The sequence below is a fragment of the Ischnura elegans genome, chromosome 8 (genome assembly GCF_921293095.1).
Source record: "Ischnura elegans chromosome 8, ioIscEleg1.1, whole genome shotgun sequence".
Classification (NCBI taxonomy): Eukaryota; Metazoa; Arthropoda; class Insecta; order Odonata; family Coenagrionidae; genus Ischnura; species Ischnura elegans.
In genome coordinates, this window is record NC_060253.1 from 50,993,472 (window position 1) to 51,021,039 (window position 27,568).

At 39.5% G+C, this 27,568-nt stretch overlaps 1 protein-coding gene across 1 annotated transcript in view; it reads left to right on the plus strand.

The window, feature by feature from the left end:
• The window catches only part of LOC124164554, a 44,449-nt gene that overhangs the window by 9,811 nt on the left and 7,070 nt on the right, over positions 1-27,568 (plus strand). The window contains exons 2-3 of the mRNA XM_046541926.1: positions 10,025-10,284; positions 14,524-14,663. Coding sequence (XP_046397882.1) covers positions 10,025-10,284; positions 14,524-14,663 — 400 coding nt within the window. The remainder of the gene's footprint in view (positions 1-10,024; positions 10,285-14,523; positions 14,664-27,568) is intronic.

Below are 27,568 nucleotides of genomic sequence, written 5' to 3' on the forward strand. Positions count from 1 at the left end.
AAAATTGTGATTTTTTTCCATGCATTTGTGTGCCTTCATCTTCGTCAACATTCTACCTCCCAAGCCGGCTGAATAGGCGTGTGGTGGGTGTTGTTAGAACAGCTGCCGTAAACAAAATAAATAAGGGAATGCTCTAAATGCGTGAAAATGTGTTTACGCTTTTCTGATATGAAGACATGGTAGGATTTTACATTTATAAAATTGGGAATAAGTATGCCTAAAATACTACGAACAAATGAAATTCGATGAGTAGGTCACAGTTCTGTTTAGTTTAAAAAATTTATACATTGCACGGTTCAATAACATTGATTTTCTTGCCTTCTCTGTGTGTAAAAAATCTTTCATCGCTGATCCAATTACTTATGTTGCCTCGCAGCCTCTTATCATGGGACCCTATTCGTTGTCTTTCCCCTCCTCGCTTACCCTGTACCCTTTCCTCTATCCGGGATTTTTTAAATACGCAGGAAAGCAGCACAGCTCGGCAAAAAATACTACAAGAAAGCATAGAGCTATACCAGCTATACTCATCTGTCACACGGATTGGGCAGGGCGTCGACAGATACTCGGAGGCTAAATTCTCGTCTTAGATAACTTGGGCAGTGAAGAAGAAATACCTTTCGGTGAGGCTCGGAAAACATCGTATAGAAACCTCACTATATATTTGAAGTTTCACCAGAAACGATAAAACAGGAGAGATATTTTTCCGAACTGGTGGGCATAGGAATTCTTTTTACCTTCGAAAAATAAAGGGCTTTAATGAATTCTAGGTCGAACTGAGGTAGCCAAATCTCTCATTTCATCCTGTTTCGTCAACTGTTTAGCTGGTCTACACTTTACAAGGTGAAATTCCATATAAGACATCAATTTTTTTAAATATTTGATAAAAATAACAGTTGTCACTTATTACATCTCATATTTCATGGAGACACGGAGAACATCATCCTAGAACCACACAAAATTTCCTATTTCCTCAAGAGGGATGAAATATGAAAGATATTTTTCCAAAGGGTTAGGTACAGGGATTCGCTTTTCCTTCGAACAATGGACTTAAATACATTCTTGGTTAAACTGAGGCAGCCAAACCTCTCGCCTATTTTTTACTAACAGATGCTTTTTCCCTTTTGTATTCGATCGATCCACATCCTCTGCATTATCGTAATCGCAACTTGCAATTTCTTCTTCTCGCCCACCATGTCGATCACCAACTAGTTCCATTTCCTCTCTACCCATCTCGCCTTCTTCGTCCTCCATACCGGCGTCTATGGCCTTATTTCACCCTATTTCCTCAAGCGTTCGACTTGTCTTCTCCGTACAAGGTGACACTCCATATTAGATTTTTCGCCAGTCTTTTCTTTATGCCCTTATATCAGGGAGGAGCAAGTTGACGCGGTGGCTATGGTGACTGCATCCCAGCCCGATCGCCCGGGTTCAAATACCAGCGGTGTTGAAGATTTTGCTCCACAGAGAAAAATCTTAAACACCGCATACGAGGAAGCCGTATGCTTGCGTGGGTTCAGGGTTCGTATTTTACGGTTAGCGCACCATCCTGACTCCAATTATCTCTCTTCATTTTTTCTCAGTCGGTCAATCCGTTTTTTGTAGATATCACCAAAGTTTGAATGATTACGCTCTTAGTTCTCTCTTTCTTTCGTCGCACAAAAGGGTAAACATCAGTTTTCGAAAATGGTCAGCGAAGGAGGTAATCAAATATTTAAACTTTTCTCGGGTATTGGCGCGGGTAAGATATTCGGAGAGCGCCGATGTCCGGGTAGATTGTTAGCCTTTGAGTAGCCTTGAGAATGGGTGACGAGTCGGAACCCGAAACGTCGGCGATCTTCGAATATCTTACCCGCATGAAAACCCGAGAAAATTTTTAATATTCTGTTCGCCGGGAAAGTGTAAAATCATACATGAGGTAATCAAACTCGGCTCTTGTGTCTTCTTCCCTCTCTTTGAGATGTAGTCCAGTGAGCAAGCGTAAAATGAGGAAAAAAACCGGGTAGTCTATGTCCACGACTGCAGCTGAACTCTGAACGATATGATGCTAGAGGAGCCGTTTTCCAATTCGCAATTATTCACCCTTCGTGCACTTTTCGATCGTCAACTTACGGATGTGACGACAGCAAGGGTGGATCCAATCGGTTGAGGGCGCAAGGGAACGAAGGGTAAGTGAACTAGGGAACGGGGATGCTCCCTCGCTCCCTGCCCCTCGTAGGAAGTGGACATCAAAATGGCGGCAATGGAAAACTCAGAAATCTTGAACTGGAGTTTTAAGTAATTTTGTGTTTATTATGTGAGCTCTTCTACGTTATATTATATCGGCATTGTGAATTCTTGCTCTTCGCATGCAAAAATATAAGTATAAAGGTGAAATTGATTCTTAAATCAACCACCAGATATTCTAACCCTACCCCGTGCGTCACATTTCGTTACTGCCAATAGTTCGCATTATTTCCGTTCACACTTTATGGCGCCAGTAGAGCATTAGTAAGGGAACAGGGTGCAAGGGAGAAAGGGATCAAGGGAATGAGTGCATACTACGTGGATTGGAAAACGGCCGAAGTCATCAACTAGTGTGCACAAAGTGAGAAATTTCAGGATGAGAGAAATCTCCTTGGCCTTCACCTGTAATGGAACCAGGATCCCCCTAATTTTTGCTGACTACTCCATTCACTCATCAATAGATGACGTTTTCTTTAAATAAATAATTAATTTTTATGTTCGGAGTAAATTTTACTTGAAACGTACACGTAAGATCGAATGCCACTGGAATGCATTTTTTTTCAAAAATTGTAAATTCTGTAAGTAAACTTTTACACCTTCAGTACAAATGCATAAGGGCCTTTATTGAAAATTTTACTTTTTCTAGTTATTCACGAAAGACCTTAACTAGTGACATTTAGGGGTATCATTACCCCCGCTCAATCCCTCGGGGGCCAGAGGCTTAATGGGTTGTTCATAAAGACAGGGTAACGAAAAAAACAGCAATGAATTTAAACTAACTTCGAAATTAACGAAAAATTTGTTGCACCACTTTGGAGCTTTCATAGAAAAGATTATCGCGGAGTGGACGCCGTGAATCACTCTTCTGAATAACTAACCGCTTGCTGCCACGCGCACTGTATTGGAGTTAACCCTTAAGTGGTGACTTCGGGTCTGTATGAGTGTTTTTTAATTAATACAACTTAAATTCAGTTAAATATTTTAGCAATTTACTTCCCATGTAATCTCAAAGCATACTTTTCTCTTTCTTTTCATGTCATTATTTTTGTCCTGATACATGAAATGTGTATCATAATTTAGCGTTTTGACCCAATGCGAGTGTTTGCGTCTTCAAAAATACCGTTCTACGACTCGTCGCGAGCGTTCGTGAAACAATTTGGACATACGAAGACAGTACTTGCAAATTATCATTAAAAATATGAATTAAACCACGGAATTTTATAGGCAAACAGTATGGAAAACTTTAAATAGTGTTTCAGGTTTTTGTTACTAAAACCCAGAATTATTTCCCATTATAAGGCCATTATTACTTAAAAGGTTTAAATTCTGGGTCAATATTACCCAACGCGAGTAGGTACGTAACTTAATCTCACGCGACTACTTTAGGGTTAAGAGGTTTCTCACTTGCATCGTTGTCTTTTCCGTAGTTAACAAATTCACTTCATCCCAAGATGACTCCCTCCATGAGTCAGTGCACGAATATCACAAAAGAGGATTCTCAAGACGGCCTCCCACTGCACATTTAAATGGGTTTACTTAAGTCGCCCCTCGTGTCGCTGACGGACAAATTTATCCGATTATCACTGGGAAATAAGGTATAATTGCGGGTATTAGCCGAAATTTAAATACACGATGATTTAATCCATCAAATTCATTACTTTTCAGTGCTATTCCTTGCAATGGCAAACATCATATTGCGGAATGTTGGAAAAAAGTGGATCGCATTGCACTCATCGCCACGCCGCGGACATTTTTGAAAACTGATTAAAGTGCGACCGAAGTGGCAACAGAAATCAGCCTATTAGAAGATGGAATTGCTCCTCCTCTATGCATTCCCCTTGATTCAGGGTTTGAATCAAAAAACAATAAAAGCCAAAAATAGCGGCGCGCCGCCTTTAACGTACTGGGTACCGGAATCACACGCTAAGTACTCCTAAGGAAAATGTATCGCTAGTTTCTATCTATAATCCGGCCTTATGGCTTGGCACTGTGCAAAAATATGCGAATACACGATATTTTCCTCTATTTGGCCAATTTAGACGTCCGTTTAATGGTGCAGATAATTCACAGAGAAAAAAATCATTCGCCTTGACCGGGATTGAACCCGGATCCCCCGATTTCCGGTCGAGCGCCTTAGCCAGTTAAGTTACCGAGGCGTCATTCCTCCTTGTGGATATTTGCTGTGGGCCTTGCTCTCCGGTTGTGGCGCTGTGTGCACGATTTGGACTGCTTGTGGCATCATGTGCTCAGCAGTCCATACCACCTTGTCCGGTCGTGTCCACAAATATCCACAGGGAGGAATGATGCCTCGGTAGGTTAAGGTAGAACCTCTACTTTAAGGACCTTCGAAAACATGCCCTGATATTTCCATACATCGAAGAGAAATGATGCCTTATGCCTCGTTCACATTACGATCGTCCGAGCCGTCGTCGGAACTATCGTGCATTCACATTACGATGGTTGAAACCTGTGCTGCTCTCTAGTGCTGACATCTAAAGTGAACGGGAAATTGATGATTAGCAAAGCTGTTGTGGTTTGCATTGACAAGATATCACTGTTTTCAACGTGTATTTACCGAATAATTTTTCTTCCGCCCATATTCTTCCTTCCTAGGACAAATCCATGAAATGTCCATGAAAAAAATTGAGCTTCACGAGCATTTCGTCTTTCTCTTGTCGCTTCCGTTTCCGGTCTCCCAGCGCCTAACCATCGTAAAGTGGCAACGTTCGGAACTACGTCAACTATAGTCAGAACTTGCATTCACACGGCTAGTTCGGTCAACTATCGTTAGGACGACGGCTCGGACGATCGTAATGTGAATGAGGCATAAGTCGATCTGTGAAAAAATAATAGGGAGTCAGCACTAATAACTGGATTTGAAAATCGTGATATTCAGCTTAAAATGACATTGCTCTTATGGCGGAACACAGTCGTCCCTCATTTCAACATTTTATTTCTCAAGATTTTCCCCGATTAGGCTACCTCAAAAACAACTATATGGCGATCAAATAATCAGCGAATACAATTTATTTTTTCAGGTTACCTTAATGACCATTTAATGCAGATATTTATGATTGAAAAACGATGATGAGCAGCCGACCGGAAATCGGGGAATTCGTTCGAATCCCGGTCAAGGCGAATTACTTTTCCCTCCGTGGATTTTTCGCACAATTTGTCCATTGCGGGTGACCAACTTAAAAGTTATCACCTTGGCTAGTCCCAGTATACTTTAACTGTTCGTTGAATGGACTAATGTACGAGACTGGTTCTTTGGGTGAATTCAATCGTAACTCATCCACGTGGAAATATGTGGACCGGAAGCGATCCTCTTCTCATCGGTCAAGGAGGGCAATTAATTAACCGCTCTATAGTACCATGCTTCTTCTTCGGAATCTGGCCGACTTCCGGAGTTGATTCAAGATTCTGCATATTTTCATTCCCATCGAGGTATTGTTGTTTTGGGGCTTTTTCGTGGAACTTTGGAGAGACGGCAATTTCTAAGGGTTTGGAAATACCAATGAAAATAATTCTTTCTTTGAAAAAATTTCCTCCTGAATTTCTCTTTTTTAACGAACAGAGACTTGGCTTCCATTTTTCTATCCAATGACTGTTGAGTGTTTTACAGTTCAGAATTCCATGTTCTGAGCTTTTTGTCTCTACCTTTGTCATTTCACGTTGTCTCGTTCTCGCGCATATTTTGGTGCATTTGTTGCCGGACGGTGACGCAGGAATTGTTTTCATTTATCCGACTCCGTATTCGTTACTAACTTATCGGAAGTGTTTGTTATTTGTATGAAATCCATTATTGCATATATTAGGCCGTGACGAAAAATCTTTAAAAGCTACCGCGTAAACCAGGGAAGTTCGCTTGTTATTTTTGTTTATTGAAAGCCGAAGCCACTTTTCTAAATTCCAGAAAATTTAATGCTATAAGTTATACTTTTGTGGGTGCATTAAGTTTATATTTCCCCTTAGGTTTTTTACTCAAGTTTTTAGAAATTAACATTTCACACTTGCTGAAGTTGAGAATAGAAAAAATTGCTTTTACCATCCTTCTATGGCTATATCAATGCCGGTGATAATGAAACTGTGTCCCAAATATAAACTTTTTTCACGAATCTGTAAAACACTCCTACGCGTTATTCCGTATATCTAGCTGATCATTTCGTGGGTAATTCGTTGAAAACCTAAGAATGTGCATTATTCTGTTATAACCAGTCGTATTTTGGCTTTTTTTAAAGGCGTATAACTCATTTCCCATTTATCATCTTAAAATTTTCAAAAGTGAAGTCATAATAAATTTTGCATCTGAGGAAATATACATGTAAAATTTCCATATTTGCCCTACAGTTGTATGTTAATAAGAGTTTATCATATGCATTCTGAATATTCCAATAATATATTATTAAACGATGTATGCGAAAATATATTTCAAACGAATGTTGCGTCTTTGAAAGAGACGCTGCGTAGGGAGACAAATTTTAAGAAATGCTAATTTTGAGTCCTTGCTGGTGGAAAGTTGGCGTTAATAAATTCGTTTCAGGGAGCGATTAATTATTTTCTCTAGTTTTTTAAATTAGTTTTCGCTTTGCTTGAACAGGATCATGACGATTTGGAGTCGAGTCGGATATCAGTCTCTAATTATCTCTACTGATCATGGGATGCTCGGATTCCCTCAACGAATAATGCCCCAGTCTCATGTCTAAAGAGACTTCATTTTATTTTGGTAGCAATGCAGAAAAATGTGATCAACCCAACATCAATGTGAATCGTTTACATTTTTTGTTTACCTTAATTAAGGCGTTACAATATTCGTTGATAACGGCTTCCGGGTTCAGCTGCGTGTTGCGCTTTGTCGTGCAAGCTTTCGCGACCGTTGCAGGACGCATCATCAGGCGATGAATGCTTCATCATCATGCTTCATCATGAAGATGCTTCATCGCCTTCGCCATGCTTCATCGCCTGATGATGCGTCCTGCAACGGTCGCGAAAGCTTGCACGACAAAGCGCAACACGCAGCTGCACCCGGAAGCCGTTATCAACGATGCCCCTCGCTGCGAAAACCTACGTTCAAAGCGTTACAATATTACTGGTCTTCATTACAGTCCATTACAGAGAGGGGAAAAATGAATTGACAACACGATTAAAGCAAACCACTTTTAGGAATGCAATGGAACAATCTCGTGAACATCAGCGCTAACCAACCGAGCATGCTTGGAAGGTTTGTGGGAAGCGAAGCGAAAGCTGTTAAAACATTTATATTGGATATAGTAGGGCTAACTCATTAGTTCCATGCTCATGGATGCTAGCAAATACGGTATCGTCAAACAAACATACCGTATCGTAGGAAGATGTTGTCTTTCCATGTGAGCTTCGATAGTAATGCTGAGCAATCAGGGCCGGCCTTAGGGCGGGGCGACCGGGGCGACCGCGCTTTGGGGGCCGCCGCGTTCGTGAAAAAAAATATACGATAGTTTTGAAAACGGTATTGAAAAAGCGCGCTTTTTATGTTTATTTTACGTTATAATTTTATGAATAAATATAATTATAAATTTTATTTGTATTATACTATTTTGAACTCAACTGCGTGATGGTATCATAACGGCGTAATTACCAAGTCTGAATTTGGGAGGGGAACACATGCTCAGCCAGAGAGTGGTAGGGATTCAAAATGCTCGAGTTTGTAGATGGGGTATAGAGTTTAATATTTCAAGTGAAGGGCCCCGCACTGAAGGTTCGCCCCTAGCCCCGCAGCTGCTAGGGCCGGCCCTGTGAGCTATAGTTTTGGGTTATAATTTAGGTCTAGATGAAGATGAATTTTGAAGCAGGCGTTGGTGGCTTCGTAAAGTTTTTACTGCATTCTCGACATACTTATGTGACGATTCATACTCTTCAAACTTCAATTATCCGTGTATTTCACGCATCTTCACATTCATTGATCCACAAAAATTATAAATTTAATATTTTTATTAGGGATAAAAAAATCTGGAATTATCTGGAGGAAAATATCTGAACCATCCCCACTCGTACGTTGGTTCTCCATTTCTCTAGGAATGGTAAAGTTAAGGTTTCTCTAGTGGTGATGTCGGCGCTAGAATTTACTTTCCCTGAAGGGCGCCTACCTTGGGAGATTCTTCGTGCTCATCACGTCGGAACCTCCGACCCTAATTCCTTCCAAGGTTCCGTCTAGTCTCTCGAGAACTTCCTGGGGAAAAAGCCCGAAGACTTGCATACCCCCGCTTCTGGAGCTTAACCACGCGAGGTTGATGGACCATGGTCGATTCCATGAATGAAACCGCGGTCCGTTCTTTATAAGTAAAAAAAAATTGTGTGGAAATTCGGGGTAAAAGAGAAAATGGTAGCTTAGTAGGCAAGACAATTAATTGCTGACCAAAAGATCCCGGGTGAAGCTTACCGATCTCCTCTATGAAGTCCTCGAATTTTGAAATGTTCTAGAGGAAGGAATTGGCCCTCCTACCATATAGCATCTAGTAGGGAGAATAGAAAGAGAGGAGTTCTGGATCCCCAGTTCAAACCCCGGACGAAGCCTCCAGAAAAACCCAAAAAACTTCTTGAAATGCGAGATAGACCAGGAGGAGGCATTGCCCCCATATCCCGAATGTATGAAGTTCATTTGCCTGTCTTAATCTGGGGTGAGCCCTACCTTCTTCTATTAAACCAACATTCGGATTGAATTACTAGGTGATAATAGTGGAGGTTGTCGAAAGACTCGCTTCCACTGTTAAAAGAGCTGTGGTCATTTTTTATCATTGTTAAAGTTTTGTACCGGTTAGGGCAGGTTTACGTGGAACGTATTGCGAATTATTCCGCCTGTCCCCCATCCGAAAAATGAAATTACCTCTTCAATTATCGTTTAATCCAATTCGCTTTCATTTTATCTATTAATCCTATCCTCTTCGTCCCCCTTCCTTCTCCCCTCCCCTCTCCATCTCCTCTATAAGTTTCCTCTCATTGTCCACCATGTCTAGCACTTCGTCGTTCCTCTTCCCATTCGACTACTCTACCTTCTCCGTTCTTCTCCACACCCACATCTCGAATACCCCTATCACATCCTCTTCCATCAGCGTCCAAGTTTCTGCTCCGTAACGCGCTACGTTGTAGATAAGACTCTTCGCCAGGCTAATCTTAACACTACTACATGAAGATCCTCTCATTGGTTCTTTCGTATCCATGAACGCCTCCTTTGCTAACTTAATTCCTCCTGATTTCCTTGCTGTGTCTGTTTTACATGTCGTGTGTGTTTACTCTTGTTGATAATTAGCATAGATAATGAAAGAACTATTTGGAAATACCGTACCATCTAAAATATCCTCTACACCAGTGGCGTAGCTAGGAAATTCGTTCGGGGGGGGGGGGGGGGGGGGGGGGGGAGGAGGGGGGGGGGCGGGGTCCAAAATCAGGAGGGAAAATTTTTGAAAAACAGGGTACTAACAAAAGTTGAGGGTTTTAAACTAATTTTAACACTTTGCAAAACCGAACAAACTTCGTTTGACAAAGAAACTTTTTGTAAAATCATGATTTTTCAATATTTTTTTTCTACGAAGGAAAATAATTGTATTTTTATGTTTCAGGGGGGGTCCCGACCCTCCCCTTAGCTACGCCACTGCTCTACACTCACATACCGAACGCATACTGTCATTTTCGCGTATTTAAATCACTTTGTTGTGAGGAAAACAAAATTTGGCTAATTTTGGCGCGGAGATCTCCGATGTCTCTAATTCGCATATTTTCTGAGTTTCCATTTCTCCAGCTCATGTAACATGATTTTTATTTGACACAGAATTGTGGCAGCAGGAGATTGGCTCGAACATGGACTTCGGCTCTGCGGTGTCGGAGGCGGCGGCTTCTGGCTTTCGTCGCGTCCACCTCACGTGCGACTCCAAGGCCATCCAAGTGGACGTGGAGACGGAGGAGGACTTCTCTGGAGTCATCTACACCCGCGGTAGCTTCCACAAGAGGAAGCCCCCTTGCTTCATGGACCCCCTCGGCGGGAAGTCTTTCTCCCTCAGATTCCCGCTCGACCAGTGCCGGACGTCGCGCGTAAGATATACACTATCACCCACTTTTCTTGGGGAAACTAACGAATTTTATGTTTCGTGTCGATTGTACTCACCTTGAGTCCAATATTTATAAAAATATTCCAAAAATTAAATTAAGTACTCAACGAAAAGTAACTTAAAAAAAATAATTTAATGGAAATAAATTAATTAACCTAAAGCATATGATTAAATCGTATCTAAATTTAATTTATCTAAATCTGTTAATTAAAAATAGTTTTAAAAATTAATCTGAGTCCTCTACATTACATTCTCAACACTACCCCGTCATTAAGTCGAATCGTCGTTTAAGCTTCCACTACTGAAAAGGCAGTGTCCGCCATTATTTGGCTAAACGCTCCCTAAAATATGGTGAGGGAATGGGAAAATATAATGTTTTTTAAAAGGTTTATTGAACTGATGAAGATCGTCAGGCATTCATGTAGAGTTGAGATTTGTTCCAGAGCGTGCTGGATTCAAACTACAAAGATTTGAAGCGTTACAACTATTGAGACGTCGGAAATGAAGTGATAGCCCTGAAACTCATTCATGGAGATGTAAGAAATGTTTATTGCTGACGAATGCTCCAAATGGGAATTTTTCCAAAGACTTTCATGAAAAGTTTTGAATCACGCTGTCGCATTAATGTATCAAGTTGAAGGCTTTAATTCAATTAAATACTGCTTTTCCACGGTAGTAGCGGCATTTTTCCTGAAATCACGTAATTTCAATGTTCTCCCCAACTTTCAGTCACAGCACAGCAGCCAGAAATCCTGAGAGGTCAGATTACTTGTACTCAGTGGGTGCTGCGTACGAAATGTAACTCTGGGTATTTATGCTTGACACGGATTGCTATTATTGTGACTGCTTTCATTACTAGCGGTTGATTCCGAGTGCAAGAAGACACGACTGGAATTGAGTGCAACATTTTTCATCCCGACTCACTTTAGTCTTTATACCATAGGGTGGCGCACGGGCCCGCCAGCTACCTGTGCCGCGAGTGCCGGGGGGGGGGGGGAGGGAGGAACTGGGTATAATAAGGCTCACAAGGTATTGTCGTAGGAATTATTATTCAAAAATACAATTTATTGTGTTAATTTTAACACCAAAATTTGCGTAATAAAAATGACCTTGTAGGAGCAATTGTAAATGGAAAATTTATCGTTTGCTTCTAGAGCATCATACTGATGTAGTAAACTGGCGTCTACTTTAATGGCAATGTCTACTTTTGGCATTTAATGGCATTGGGCATAAATGTTTTGTAATCCATTTATAGGAAATACATACTGGTGTGGATTCCATTGGTTTTTTATGCTATACTATCTCATGTTCCAATAAGGTGTTTATTTTAGTATGTACGTGATACAATTTATTGATTGTGATAGTGGTATTTTTTATTGATTCCATAGAATTCAACTCATAAATTGTCCTCAAAAATGACCGAGTTGGGGCTTGACCATAAGAATGATTGTACCTATTATATACGTATGTTTCTACCTGGGTTTAATTACGAGTGGCGGGCTCGAATTGTTGTAAATCCTTTTTCGTAGGAGTTGAAGGCATAAAAACTTTGCTTTTTCCACATGGTGATTTATACTGTCCGACCATGTTTTCGTTACAGCGTAGCATTTTCAACCAAAAAATAAAAGGAAAAATAAGCAAAAAAGTAAAGTTTTTATGTGGAAATTTTTTTTGTGGAAAAAGCAAAGTTTTTATTCCTTCAAACTGGAATTTTAATATCAGAAACATTATCGAGATATTCTAACATCATACATAGGTATATTGTAAGTTGTATCCATTCCATTTATATGCCTACCTTTTTTAAAGGTATCTACATTTGTTCATATACTATTTGTAATAATGAAAGTGCTGAGACAATTTCCAATCCTGCGTGCTTCAAACATTTACGGTAGTATTTAATAAAATATTGTCACTTTAAGTGCGTTAAAACGGCATACCATACACAGCGAAGATCGTTCCATCTCGACAGATGTTGGCAAGTAATCCCGCCTCAGCCGAAGATCATTACTCCGAGTCACCGTTTGATGGCCATTCCTCTTCAAATGGGGGTGAACGCACTATTCCTTCCGTAGCGAGTCCATTTATTTCGTTTACTGTTTCCATCACCTCTTTCTCCTGCAGGGGGGCGTGTTCGCGTCTTATTTTTATCCCCGAGCAAACGACCTTGTTTACTCCCGTAGCGGCCTTGCCACTCAACTGTTTCCATCCGCGGCACAATTAAATAACAAAAAAAAATGAAGACGCAATCCGATTGACGTGAAGGGCGGTCCGGCCGGTTGTCGAGAGGCATCAATGATGCCCAGGAGCATTTTCGACCAGTGTATGAGTGATTGCCAACGGTTCTCAACTCTCGCAGGCGTTTTACTCGGTAACTATATTCGATGGAATGCCTCCCGACCTCTGGTTCCATCATGAATATGTAGCATCACTTCCAAAATAAAAAAATTAGATAATTCCACAATTTTTTTGTGGAATCGCTCAGGTCATTATAATTTTTTGTTTAATTTTGAGAAATTGGCAAGTTTTTATTTAGTACTGATGGTGATGGTCATATTATTTCCTAGTGATGGTTACATCTCCATTCGATTACGTCTAAATCTTCTAAATTTGATGAGTACGTAATATTGAAAGAGCTTCGAACGTGGTCGGATATGTTGCAAATTTTTCCTCTTCTGCTTATGAAGATTGTAAATGAGAAGATATACGTAAATTTGAAAAGATAGTGAAAATGGCTCATATGTTTGTTATATGCCATCGTTATGAGATCTGTATTGTTATTAGTAAAGGAATTTTAGGTCGCTTTGCGTGCATCATTTTGCGATTCACTCCGATTATCCCGTATTTCACCCTGCCAGATACCCTAGAGGTGGCTCGCAGGGTATTATGTAGATATCCTCAAATTGAACTTTCCTATTCAATGGACTTTTTTGTTACCATGGCCAATGAACTTCCATTAAATATGGATGTGTAAGAATAGGTCAATTTACTATGACTTTCGCTTATAGAAATATCATTGCGGTCAGATGATTAAATTTGTGGATGCATTAACAAATGAATGCACTCATTGATTAATTCACGCACGACCATTTTATTCCGACCCTTCCGAGCGATAGCTTCAGGGATCGCACCAATGATGGCGGAAAAAATGACCGTTCCACGCGATCATTTTCTGCTATGGCTCTAGGGATGGAAATTCCATCCCTTTTTCCAACACTCGGTGCGTCCATTTTTCCGTCGCTGGTACCGTCTTTCAGCTAATAATAACGCATGTCAGCTAACAGCGATAATAACGCCACGTTTGGCTTTTAGGCGAATGTCAGTTGTAATACGGAAAGTGACAGAACAAGCGATGGATAAAGGGACGCTGGGAATGACCGTGTGATTCAGAAAATGATGGATCGAGCGGTCATTCTTTTGGCCCCTGAAAACCTATCCTTGGAGCTATCATTTTGAGGGACGGGAAAAATTATCGTGTGATTCAGGTTTAGATTAGAGTGACAATTTCCAATGCAGCGTGTTGCAAATATTTAAGCTAGCGATGAGTAAATTATTTTAACTTTAAGTGCTTTGCAACGGAATGCCATGAGCCGCCCAAGTACCTTCATTTCGACAGATGTCGGCAAGTATTGAAGCCCACTCACAGGGAATGTTTGCTGACGTGGATTCCGTTGATTTTTTTTGCAGTACTATCTCATGTTTCAAACAAGGTGCCCATTTAAGTGTGTACGTGATACAATGAAGCTATTTAAAAAAAATAGTTCCATAGAAATTAAGTCATAAATTGTCCTAAAACGTGATAGAGTTGTGGCTGGACCATGAAAATGACTATACCTACGATATGTATTAGTTGTTAATATAAAAAAAAATATTGGGATGTACTAAGCTGTATTTATTTCATTTAGTCCTCTCCTTATTTTAGATACCTTTGTGTGTAATATTTTTGTTGAGTGACAATTTGCTATCGGGTGTGAAGCAAAAATTTAAGGTAGCAGTTAGTAAAATATTTTCGCTGCAGGTGCTTTGAAACGGCATACAATTCACGGCGAAGAAAATTATTGGGATATACTAAGTTGTATCAATTTCAATCAGATATCTACCTTTAAGCGTATTGCAAGCTACCTTCTCACTGGAGAAACTTAGGGAATGTCATTACGTTAGGGGGTGCTAATGTCTTCATTTACTGCTCACACGCTTGGACTCTCAATTTCTTTCTTTTTTTCAGGAGAACGACGTGTACTCGAACGTCGTGGTGATCCAATACGACGACGAACTCATAATGCCGGGAGACGTGGCCTTCACCGTCGAGTGCGACTTCAGACCGAGGGACGTGACGGTCAGCGCCGGGCTCTCGGCTGGCGACAGGTGAGGGAGATACTTCGCGAACTCATTATCATTCTAACTTGGCGCCCGCCAGCGGGGTCATGAGCGTACATGAACTTGAACCTCTATTGTATTGACTGTGAAAATGAATGTACCTAAGATACGCAAACCGGGGTTGTTTATATCAAAGAAATGATTGGAATATACTATGTTGTATCAATTTCATTTAGATGTCTACCTTTTTTTAGGTACCTGCGTGTGTAAAGTCATCGTAATAATAGAAGTTGGGAGAAAATTTCCAATCCGGAGTGTACCAAACGCCGATGTTAGTAATTCGTAAAATATTTTCATTGGTCCTTGTATTTCACTTAAAAAGGTACCTGAAAAAAATTAGCTAAGGAGTTTCCGCCGTAATTGTGCGATTCAAAAGAATTGCATGTTCCCAAATTTTCGTATATAAGGTTTGAAAAATACAGGGTGGCGTGGTGGTCTGCGCAGTGGCCCTTAAAGCCAAAGTCCAAGGTTCAATTACCGAAAGAATTTTTCCCTTAGCAGTTATTGAGGATTCCACAGCCGTTTATGTGACCGATTAGAAATATATCTTTCTGTCAAATTTTATTTACACTTGTTACATCCCTCGCTATTTAAAATGGAAGTTAAGCTACTCATGGTGCCATATCTGATATTCACACCTGAGTGAAAAGGGTGGGATTTGTTTAATTTTTATCGATTTAGATTAAAATTGGTCCAACAGTCGACTAAATCGTAGAGGGCCTTACGGGTTGTAATTCCTTTAAATTAACTGCGATTCTTTAAAAAATTTTCCTGTGATAATATTTGTCAGATTCAGAGATTTGTATTTCCTTCGGAATATTGGATGTAAATATTTTTTCTCATGGAGTTAATTCCTTAACGATTATCACTTATCATCAGTTGATCAGCATCATCTTCCCTTAGCGAAAATAATTTTTCAAGGTTTATGTTTCTTGAAGATCTAATGAGGACAGAACTTTCTCCTCGAGATTGCTTAATATCAACTTAACCGGAATTAGATTTCATTATGCCTCTTTAAATATTTTATGACGTTTCCTTTTTCCGGCAGTGAGGCTTCTCTTTCCTCTGTAGGTAATATCTCACAATCAGTGATTACGAAATTTTGAATCTACCGTTCATTTCCTCAATCCAATCCTCGATATATGGCTAATGCATTGTGTTAATGATTTTTGTACAGAAAAAGCGCATTTTTTAAAGAGACCAATATTAATGTACGATATTTATTTTAAATAATTTGATATCCTTTAGTGGGCCATGATTTAATTTGGCCCTACTTCGTCTGCTAATATTTGATCTTGATCTTCTGTGAGTGTATTAGTTTTTATTAATTTTTACTCCAATATTCTCCGTAAAAATATCATCGGGTAAAGTAGTGATGTTAAGGTCTAGAAGCAAGCATAATTCCTTTGTGATACTTTCAGTGCCACGAAAGACGGCTCCGAGAAATGGTTGAGTGCTCAATCTTAGCTGCTACGAAGCGGTTGCATTCAGTGAGAAATTCCCCAACTGTTGTGGTGGCGCTGTGAGCGCTCTCTCTCCCTGAGTGCGCCCATTGTAGGTCCTGACCGCTATCGGATGATAACTCACCTTGAAAATTAGGTCATCTCTCTGCAAGCAAGATCGATGGAACTCAGCCTCATATCATATTTTTTTAATCCTCTAATTAATGATATTTAGGAAGCGGATGTGAGTGAAAACTCTCGGGAGATCTCTTTATCTTAAGGTCTTCTGGAATTAATTTTTATAACTCCGGGAATATCAAGCCTTGATAACTAGGGTTCAATCTTTTTCGAAATTTCCGAGAAAATATTTAATTCGATTTTTGATTGCAACATAATTCATTCTTTGTAAGTTATTCATCCTTTTCTTATAAATGCAACTATTTTATTAGTTTCCGTTTTACCTTCTGCGGGTTAAAATACTAGACATCATTCTGCCAATTATTTTTTCGGACAGGGGTGTACAAATTCTTCGTGTTTTAGTTTGGAATCTTCTGAAGGCGAATTCATATGTTCCATTAAAATTGTGGTGTTGATATTTTATTACCATTCTAAGCTAAATTTGGAGGACTGTGGACGAGACTTTAATAAAGAATAATGAACCGAAACCTTCATTCAAAATCTAATACCTTAATGCATAGCTAGCTACCTATTTATTTATTTCCTCGGTTAACACCATTTTACAAAATTCAACTGATTAAGAAAGTAACAACAACTAGAACAAAAAAAACAAAACTTAAATGTTTAACAAGTAATAACTATTTTATAATTAATCAGTCGTAACATTTTTTTTCTTGACTTTTCCCGACACTTAACTGTTAATACTCGATAAAATGATTGCTCTGAAATTCCATCCATAATTTTTCTGTCGGTACAGAATTTTATAACTTGATTTCGTCATCTTGGTTCAAACAGAAAGGCAGCAAATACCAATCTACTCATTATTATTGGGGAGGCAGGCCCCTAGGGTCCATCCTTATGCATATAACCCCCTGGCTTCGCAAGTTTGATAAATTGCCCAAAATGAGCGAAAGAGGACCATTTTTAATTGTTGAATTTCGTTGGATGGAAAAATAAAATTCGTTGGTTCTCTGTATGCGACTTGCCACTGGATGTTGCATCGAATTTGCGGGGGTTTGAGGGAGAAATTGTAATGCTGTAAAAAAATCCTTCTCTTTCGCTTTCCTGTTTCAAGAACCTCGCTCTCCCGCATTCCTCCGTACAATTACAAGCAGCCTGCGTGTAACCCAATCTCCCCGACAATTGATCTTGGCGCCGGACATCGTAAATTTCGGTTCGGAAATCGACAGCTCGAACAGAAAGAACATGGCGGAATGTGTCACCAGATGGGCTAAAAATAACTCTAGCACCGTTATATTCTTAACGATTCATTAATCCTATCCACTGGCCTCAGTCTCTTCGGAAAGATTTTCTTACGTGAAAGACCATATTTTTTGTTCATCTTTGAGGCAGCAAATAAATTTATCGCCCACTTTCATGATGGATTCTCTTCGTCTCCTATCTGCACTAATTATATCTGAATATTTTTATCCCTTTGTCCCGACAGTGTTTCGGAATAACTTCACGCCTGATGAACATCATTGCTCATTATCGTGCTCCAAAACATTTTTAATTTTATTAATTACTCATCAAAGATGTATATTTTGTGAAACTAAAAAAAGTTAACAACTGTTGAAAGAAGAGAAAAGCACCGCTTATTTTAACTTTTCAGATTTAAATAGCATTGTTAATGAAAAATTCATGATCTCATAACGTATACTCATCACATATTACTTATTAATTTGCAAATATTTCACCGTGGACTATTCTCGCGGATTTTTTTCAAAATTTGTATCCAAAAATGTAGAAAATTAGTCAGAAATTCTTAGTTTAAAATAGCACAATTTATTTAATTAAAATTAGTTTTTTAACTAAAGGGCAAGTGAAAGCGAAGTATTTAAACAAAGTATTTTTCATCGGTTATATTCATAACTTGAATAAATTCAAGCCTGATGTGATTTATGAAGGGTGGAAGTTGCTAAAAATAGCTCAAAATTGATATTATTTGAAAATTGTTTAAAATTGCTAGCATTTCTGGGTATTAGCTTGATGACGTCCTTGAGCCACTGTTACGTCAGGACTAAATCTATTTTAATCAATCATTTTCTTTTCATTACTTAAATTTTTATTTTTTTCTTGAGACTATGAGAGCTGAGTTTACACGAGATCAGGGCTCGAAAGGCCAGCTCTAGTAAAGTAGAAAGATTAGATTACAACATAAGTAGTTGCGATATTCTGGAAAGGAGGAACAAGACTATTCTCCGTTGCAGGGACCGCGAAAGTGCGAATAATTTGTTGAAATATATAAGTTAAAAACAGACTGATTTTTATATTGTATACCACTAATTTTAGTGCATCGATGCAGCGGATGTAGTTTTGCTTACTCACGCTAAATAAGATTCATCGCATAAAATAACGTTTACCTACTTTTTCATCGGAGAAGATGTACTGCCACAGAAATGAGTCGGAAACTGGGAAAACGGTTTTTTGGTCCCATTCTTACTTTAATTTGTAGCTATTCTGGTTTCTGTGCGTAGTGTGTTGGCATAGGCGGATTCAATGGGGGGGCATTGGGGCTGGTGACCCCCCCTAGACGCTTATTGTGTATAACGGAGTAAATAAAACGGAGATAAATACAAAAATATTTTCCCAGTGGGAAAGGGGCTAGTGTGGGGACCGTGAATGGCCTTAGCGCCTGAGAGCAACCTTGTGCCCCCCTGTCAGACCCTTGTGTCCCCCCAGAAAAAATCCTAGATCCGCCCTTGTCTGTTGGCATTAGCGAAGCAATTGTGTCATTCGAGGGAGTGGCTGATCAGGAATGCTACCATTTTTTTGCTCGGATGCACTTGAAATGCAAGCGGTGAGGAGCTTAATTAATTAGGCTGGTAAAAGATGGTGGCAGGAAGGAAGATACGAGTTCGGCATAATTACCGTGAATAATTCAAAGTGAATTTAAGCTTTTCTCGCTGCGCCCTTATTTTGAGAAGGGTCAACGAGAGTTAACCGGTTGCCAATTAATGAGGCTACTTTTTTCTTTTACCTTTTCTCATTGAAATTCCACTGGGATGATGTCACGATTGAATTTAACCAAGGCCCTTTAGATGTTGTTGATTGGTCAATTTGAGAATTTGAGTACGAAGCCGTGTAGAAGGAAATGTATAGTAAAAATGTGTGGTCATTTGAAGGATGTAAATTAATTTCAATTTGTTTATATGTTCTACCTGTATTCATTGGGAAATACAAAACAATTTATTATAAATAAGAATAATATGACATCACACTGTAAACGTGCACCGAGGGATTTTCGTAAAAATTGATTTTTGTGTCCCTTAAAATAACCTTTTCAACATTAAAACCCCCAAAAATTTCCGGGGGAGGACCCCTTTTGCCCTTGGCAGTTTCCTATACACCGCGGAAGGGCCCCGACATCTCCTGTGAAGCATTTCAAAATCCTGGCAACGCTACTGCGACCGAGTAAGTAATGACGTATTGCTAAGAAGAGTGGGAGAGAAAAGGAAGTATTTTAAAAACCTTAATAAGAAGACGGGGTGCGTTTACTCTGTGTAACATGTTATGTAAAACAAGTTACATATTACATATTTTGGGAAAAATTTACAAATCCGTGCAACATGTTACATGGAACATGTTACACGGATATTTCTTAAAACACGTTATATGTACCTTGTTTTCTATAACATGTTACACAGTGTAAACGCACCTTTAGTTAGCTACATTATGCGGTATGATAGCCTCATGAACACAATAGTAGAAGGACAGGGGGAAGGGAAGAAGGGTAAGGGACGGCCCCGAATGAGTTACATAGGACAGGTTATTAAGGATGTAAAGGAGAATAAATACGTCACTATGAAAAGACTTGCGGATATGAGAACGGAATGAAGAACTGCTTCAAACCAATTTTAGGATTGTTGACTTAATGTGATGATGGTGAGATGAAAGTGGCGAGGAGGAATTAGCTATGGATGCCATACCGATAAGCGGGCATTGCGAGACTCATTGGGAAGGATCGCAGCATTCGCAGAGTCGTTTGCTAGCGATAAAAACGGCGCCGGGATTAACGGTCTTCGAACTTGGCGCCTCTAACGCATGTGAACCGGTTTGGCGAAGGAAGCAGGGCGAGAAAAAAAAACATTCGATAACGCCTCCGCTCGAAAAACAATTACGACGAGGTGGCGCGTAAATTAGTACCATCGACGGCTGCCGATCGACGCGTGCTTGGTGAAATAAACAGGTAAAAAAAAATGAAAACCAATGAAAAAATGTTATCCACGCATGAATTGAAAAAGTCCTGCTTCCTGGAGGATTTATTTAATGCTTGGGATATCGATTGAATTTGTAGGTCACATCGGAATGAGGAAAGTATATATTTAGCCGCTCGTAAAAAATGGGTTGCATGCTGAGAGGATATTGATAACGAGGTGTCTTGGTCAAACCGACTTTCATTTATTTTATGTGTTGCACTATCGATCAGTGATGAATAAAGGAAAAAAAAACAGATTTTTTCCTTCTCTGAACATTTTAAACTCTCAACTCATCGAGATTGGTACAACTAAGTAGGCACAACGCCTATCTTTTAATAATGATAAGTATTCTTCTCACCCAATTGTTTATTAAAAATGTTGCAAGCTTTGAGAGCGTACTACCTGATTACATCATCTCCTCATTTCGGAAAAAAATATTTCTGCATGTATTGTGGTGTATATCTATTATTTTCTTTCTTAGTCAAAACTTCGTATTAATGAGTCACTATCTAACATTCGTCTTTGTAGAGATAAACGGGACATAGATGATGACGATACATTTGAAATTTAGGGCAACTGCAGTTAAAAAATTGTAATCGACCAAAATATCGAGATTTAACCTCATTTTTCGTGGAAGGCTAATGCAAGATGGGAAGGCCACAATAATGGCCGAATTTATACGTTCGAGTACTTCGGTTAAATCTTGTAAATTAGCAGATTGTTTGAATAATCTTCGTCGTGGTGAAACAACTAACATTTTTAACATCTCTCTCATAATGTACCGATTTTTCCCTTGCCGAGACGAAAATTGGTTCCCACTGAGGTTTCTCTTAACTTTCCACCGTTCGGTAATAAACCCATTAGGGACACGTAAGCAGTCGTCAAACATCGGAAGAGAGAGTTGGAAAAGCATAATGCGAAGTGGTGAAAATTGAATCTGTTGACATTTGGTTGCGGAAAGCGTTGAATGATGAGGTGTCGTCACTGAATTTCTAATCACTTCTACCCCATAAGAATACTGCACCCGGATACTGCACCTGGATATTGCACCCGGGACACTGTAATTCAATAGCCATAATCAAATACCTGGAGATCGTTTATCGTGTCTCCAAGACAGTGAAATCTAGCTGGACCACCTTTTCGTTCATGCATTACACGTCCATTCCTTAATTTAATATTGTGACTATGTCCCGTGGCGTAGCCTGGGGTAGAAATCGCCCTCGAAATATAAAAACATAATTATTTTCCTTCATACAAGAAAACAAAATAACGAAAAATCATGAATTTACAAAATATTTCTTTAGCATATGAAGCTTTTTCGATTATGAAAAGTGTTAAAATTAGTTTAAAATCCATTTTCCCCCCCTGGTTTTGGACCCCCCCCCCCCCGAACGAAATTCCTGGCTACGCCACTGAGTATGTCTGATTATGAAATGCGTCAAAATAGGTGTTAGCTGCTACACACTTCATTATCAGTTGTTGTTGTGCTTTTTATTGTATTAATCCATCTTCTACTCCACATTTTATTAAATCTAGGTCACTGAAGCTATACATGTTATATGAGGACGAACGTAGCTCATGCTTGGAGAGCCTACAGTTTGTGCGGTCTAGTATGTGAAATTCATAAATGTACCAATTTAATAATGGATAAGGAAAAATTATCGGGTTACGAGCACTCAACTGTACTCAATAATCCTTTTCAAGAGAAAAAATGAGGTCAAAATGCAACAATATTAAGGACAAAACGCAATTTGGGTTGAAAATAACTTGCTAAGGCCTGATATACAATACAAGGGTCCAAATCTCATGCACATCGACAGTCTCGCAGAGGTCTAAGTCGTAACTAACCTCTCTATTGCAAAAAATTGCCATTTTTTCCTCTTTTCTTTTAGGGTTAATCTTGAATCGGCGGATTCATGTCGCGGATATTCGATTCCCGAACGTATCCCGCACACTACGAGGTGCGACGCGAAAAAATAAGAAAAAACTAAAAACAGTGGCAGAGAAGAGGTTGAGGAGATGCCGCGGATAAGAGTAACGGAACGAGAAAGCAATCAAAGAGCAATGGGTTGAGGGAAAGGACGAGTCGTTTCAAAAACATCAACGGCTACGCTGGCTCATATTTTTATTGCGGCGTTACTCGATATCTCCCACTTCCCGGAGGCCGGTTGCAGCTCCAATGGTATGGGAGATGACTTGATGAGGTGCGGGGGAGGACGACCTTTATCTGGGCACTGCGAGAGCCATTTGGGCTGATTATTTTCATAACTATTTGGGGTCAAAACTTAAGGATGTGTGTGCAAAGATGGGTGACACCGGCCCTAACAACCAGTCCACGCCTAGTTTAAAATCCACCTTTTCACACTTGCCGGGATAGAAATACCTACTTGTTAAAGAATCGAAAGTCAAATTTGGAAGATAAAAACGGAAGCCTACGATGTACCTAACAAGTTTTGATTGGCATTATTTTTCACGATATTGAACAGCAGAACAGTAATTCATCGGATGGTAGTACATTCACGACGTCTTTCATTTTTACCCTGCCAGGTCTTCTCAGTGTGAATTTCTATGTGATGATAAAATTTATGAATTGCATTGCGCCGTCCGTGGAGAGTCGGATCGTGCTCTTGTCCCTAATATCGATGTCCATTTATGTGAAGATGGGACAATTTATTATTGTATTTTACCGATTAAGGCAGGTTTCCATGGAGTACTAAAGAAGTAATCTTGGAGTCTTCCTTTCCTTCCAGCACTGCCTTCTTCAATTCACTGTACGGCCTACTCCCTTTCAATCTATCTAAAAATCCTATTGTTTTTCTTCCCCTCCCTCGTTTCCCTAACATTCTACCCTCTAACACTGTTTTCAACATCCCATCCCCACTAAGCACTAACTCCATCCAAACCTTCTGTCTCCTCCGTATCTAATAAGTTAAGTAAATGTTGCCTCTCCTCATCCACCGTGTCCGGCACTTCGTCGTTTCTCCTCCTCTCTGTTCATTTCACCTTCTCTATTCTTCTCCATACCCACATCTCGAATGCCTCCAATTTTCTCTCATCCTCCTTCTTCAGTGTCCACGTTTCCGCATCTTAGAGAGCTACACTCCAGATCAAATTCTTCACTAACCTTTTCTTAAACTCTTACGTAACGATCCTCTCAGAAGCTCCTTCCTGTTCATGAACGCCTCCTTTGCTAATGCAATTCTCTTCCTAATGTCCTTACTACTGTATCCCTTTTCCTCTAATTTGCTGCCTAAATAGTTGAATTGCTCTACCTGCTCAAGCTTCTCCCCACCTACTTGTATCTAGAGTCTCACATTCCTCGCTCGCGATGCTTTACAAAACCGCATTACCTTGGACTACTGATTGGTGACTGAATGATGGGACAAAAGCGGTGTAATATATTTAATTTTATCGATTTAAATGCCAACTTGCATTTTGCTTCAAAAGAGGGCATGATGACTCACTCATCAGTGATCCCACTAGATGGTTGGTTTGGGTTTACGTGGGTAGAACTCATCCTGGAATAAGTGACAGGCATTTGAATTTTACATATTCAGGGCAGTGAAGCCCAGTGGCGCAGCGAAGGGGGTTTTGGGGGATAAAATATCCCTCCCCCCAAAGCTCAGAAAGATTTTTAGTTTAATACATTTTACATAATTAGATTAATATTACCTATGGAATGGTTTAAGAATTAATAAAATATACCCCAGAAAGCAGTAAAATACGTCATTTCGTACCATTCATCTTTAAATTTTTCTGGAGGAGGGCCCCCGCACCTCCCGCTTACCCTGGTGAGTATTCCTTACCCCACCAGTATTACTTACGCTTAAAACGCCCCCAAGACTTAATTCCTAGCTGCGGCCCTGGTGGAGCCAATTGTTGCCCTTCCGTCCCCTCGCACTCAAGGATATTTGTTTGCTGGCTTCGGTAGCCTTTTCTCGGGTTTTGAACCCGAAACCTATTCATCATTAGCCCAACCCCATCCAATCTTCCTGGGTGCGTATTGTGACCATCGCGTTCCTCTTAACCCTTTAAGGTCCATAAATATTGCAGCCTTTAGATCGCATAACAAAATACGTTTTTAGGCTAATATTATTGCGTGTATTCCAAAAATATTTATATGAAAGCGATATCTGTAACGGTTTTATGAGATACAGTCTACATGATATGATAGTAATATCGTCGGTGAAGCGCTGCATGTTGATTTCATCTTCATTAACCTTGATTCCTTGTTATTCTTTGTCCTTCATTGCTTCCTAATTATGAGTATTGGAGAGTGCTAGCGATGTATTACATCCTTTTCGGATCCCTTCTCTAATTTTAATAGCTATACATCTCTTCCTTCCTGAGTGCGTATTGTGACCACCTGGTCCTTGTAGAGCTAGTGGATGATTCTTCTGTAATAGTGATCCGAGCTAATTTGTTCCGTCGTATTGAACATTTTATTCGACACGTAATTATCAAATACTTTTTCCTTCGTCTGCCAAGGCTGTGTAAAGTGATAGAATCAAAAATGAACTTTGTTATATTCCACACAGTATTTATTAAAAAGCTCTACCCATTTTGACTTATCCAGGTCATTATCAAGAGGTAAAATAATTCCAAAAGGTAGCAGATGTTCTGTTACCTCTTGATTATTACCTGATGTGGTCGAAAACGGCAGAGTTTTAAATAAATAACGTGTGAAACATAACGAAGTTTATATTTGATTCTGTCATGTCACCATTTCACGAAGTGAACTCGCGAACCACTGATTTGATACGTTGTACAGGGGTCTGATCAACACCCCTCATGCCTGTTGGGAGAAACACAACAGTAGAGAAATGTGCTGTGGCGGTTCGGCTGTTTCTAGGATAAAAGAAATAAGAATCGAATGAGTATTGGAGGAGTGGAGGCCAGGGAAAAATTTCTCCGTCAGCCAAGGCATCGCCTGAAATCCTCGATTCCACGTTCCACTTCGGTGTAACGCATCCGAATCGACTTACGCGACGTCCTAGCCCCGATTCCAGTTTTACAGACGACGTCCCATTTTTTTCTTGCTCGGGAGAAGAAGGTACGAAAAAAATGAGAAGGGGTTAGAAGACAGAGAAGAGATCGCGATTTAGATCGCTAGTAAATCTCGATGAGAGTAGCACTCTCTGCGATTCCTGGAAGACGAACGGGAAAATGTCTCGTCGATGCTTCTCCAGTCTCGGTACAGAGCGGCGGTCTTGTCTGCGGGCGGTCGTGGACAGAAAGTAGACAGAGGGATGAAAAAAAATGGCTGAGTCTCGCATATGGTCAAGGGCGGTGGACATTTCTTTTTCTTCTAACTTTAAGGAGAACGCCTAGGGAGTACCTCACCGTCGTCTGGACGTACTGCATGGTTTATTCATTTGTTTTTTTTCTCTCCATCATCCATGGACCCGTTTTATCGAATCGAATCAATTGGTTAGACGGCTAGCGTTCGTTAGGCTATCGATAAAAATTTATATGGTCGATTTGTATTCCATTGACAGAGTTCGCGGATCTGGGTCTGGGCTCTTGCACCCCCTTTTCTGATGAGCCAGTTAGATATCTTCTGCCTTCGAAATCGAATTCCGAGAAAATCTTTCTGATTAGTTTGCTTGAGATGATTTTTATATGAAATAGGGTTAAACATCCTCTGCATTAGTATTATCGGAGTTATCGATGTCGAGCGTAATTCCTAGAACATCACTTTACCCCTTGAATTATGGTTAAATTATTTGTACAAGTGTTATCGGCATTGCAGTGGTACTTATCGTCGTATTTTTAGAGTTTTTGATAAACTATGAATCTGATCCCTGATGCATTTATAATTTCTATTTTAGAAAAACCGAAGCTGTTTAACGTATTATTGTGTATTCAACTGTGGATGATATCAATGAATTTACTGGAAAATATAACGTAGCAAAGTTTTTTCTCCAGAAAACAATGATCAAACAGGATATACATTAAATGGAATTTTCTGAGATCACTTACGTACTTCTTACTGAGTAAACTGGAATGAGGATCGATTGATGCCTTGGGGAGTGTCCATACGTGTGTTTGATTATTTAAATATCCACTACCTACGTCGATTTTAGGATGTGATGACCTGATGGTCGTAATATTCTTTGGCATTTTGATTTATAAACCTATAAGAGTCCTTTAGCTTCTGCAATCCAGCATTTATTTTTCATTGCATGCTATATTCTTCGTTTGCAATTTAATCGCCCAATTGAGTCGTGCATTATAGTGTAGAACATCCTCTTTTCTCATTCTATTGTCCTTATTAGTGGATTCGATTGATGTCAACCATGTAGACCTCTAATGGTTGACCAAAATATGCACTGCTATTCGTTAACAATGGCAGAAAACTTTTAACATGAGGAAAATGGAGTTTTAAGTGGTGTATATAATAGCATTACCGATGAGTTTGTCGCTGAAGAGGCGGATGGTTTGTGTCATTCTTGGAGACTTAAACGCTAGAAAAATTTTCATATTTGAGATAAAAGTAAATGACTGGATATACCATTATAATTTCAACATGAAGGCATCGTTTTAAATAAGTAATTGGTCAATAACAAAAATAAAATATAGGATCGCTTGGACGGAAGTGACGCGACCTCTTATGGAGGTTCTATCTTTGAACTAAGTAAATGCTATACTCGTGTAAATTTGAAAAATATACTAATCTAATTGTACTTCATCGTCTTTGGACTAAGTAAATGCTATACTCGTGTAAATTTGAAAAATATACTAATCTAATTGTACTTCATCGTCTTTGGACTAAGTAAATGCTATACTTGTGTAAATTTGAAACATATACTAATCTAATTGTACTTTATCGTCTGTTCATAAAAAAATCTCATTTTAATTACATAGACGACGATGCTCTTAAGTGCGTGGAAATAATAGAGATTGCAACTACATCACAAAATTCGTTGAAAAACAGATTTCTAAAACTGTTTAATACTATTATTGCCTCATTATGAAACTTTTCCGGCGCTTGACCACAAGTACTGAAGTGAAAATACGTAAAAATAAAATAAGGAGCGGATACTAATCACTGGAAAATGGGGATTTGAAGTAT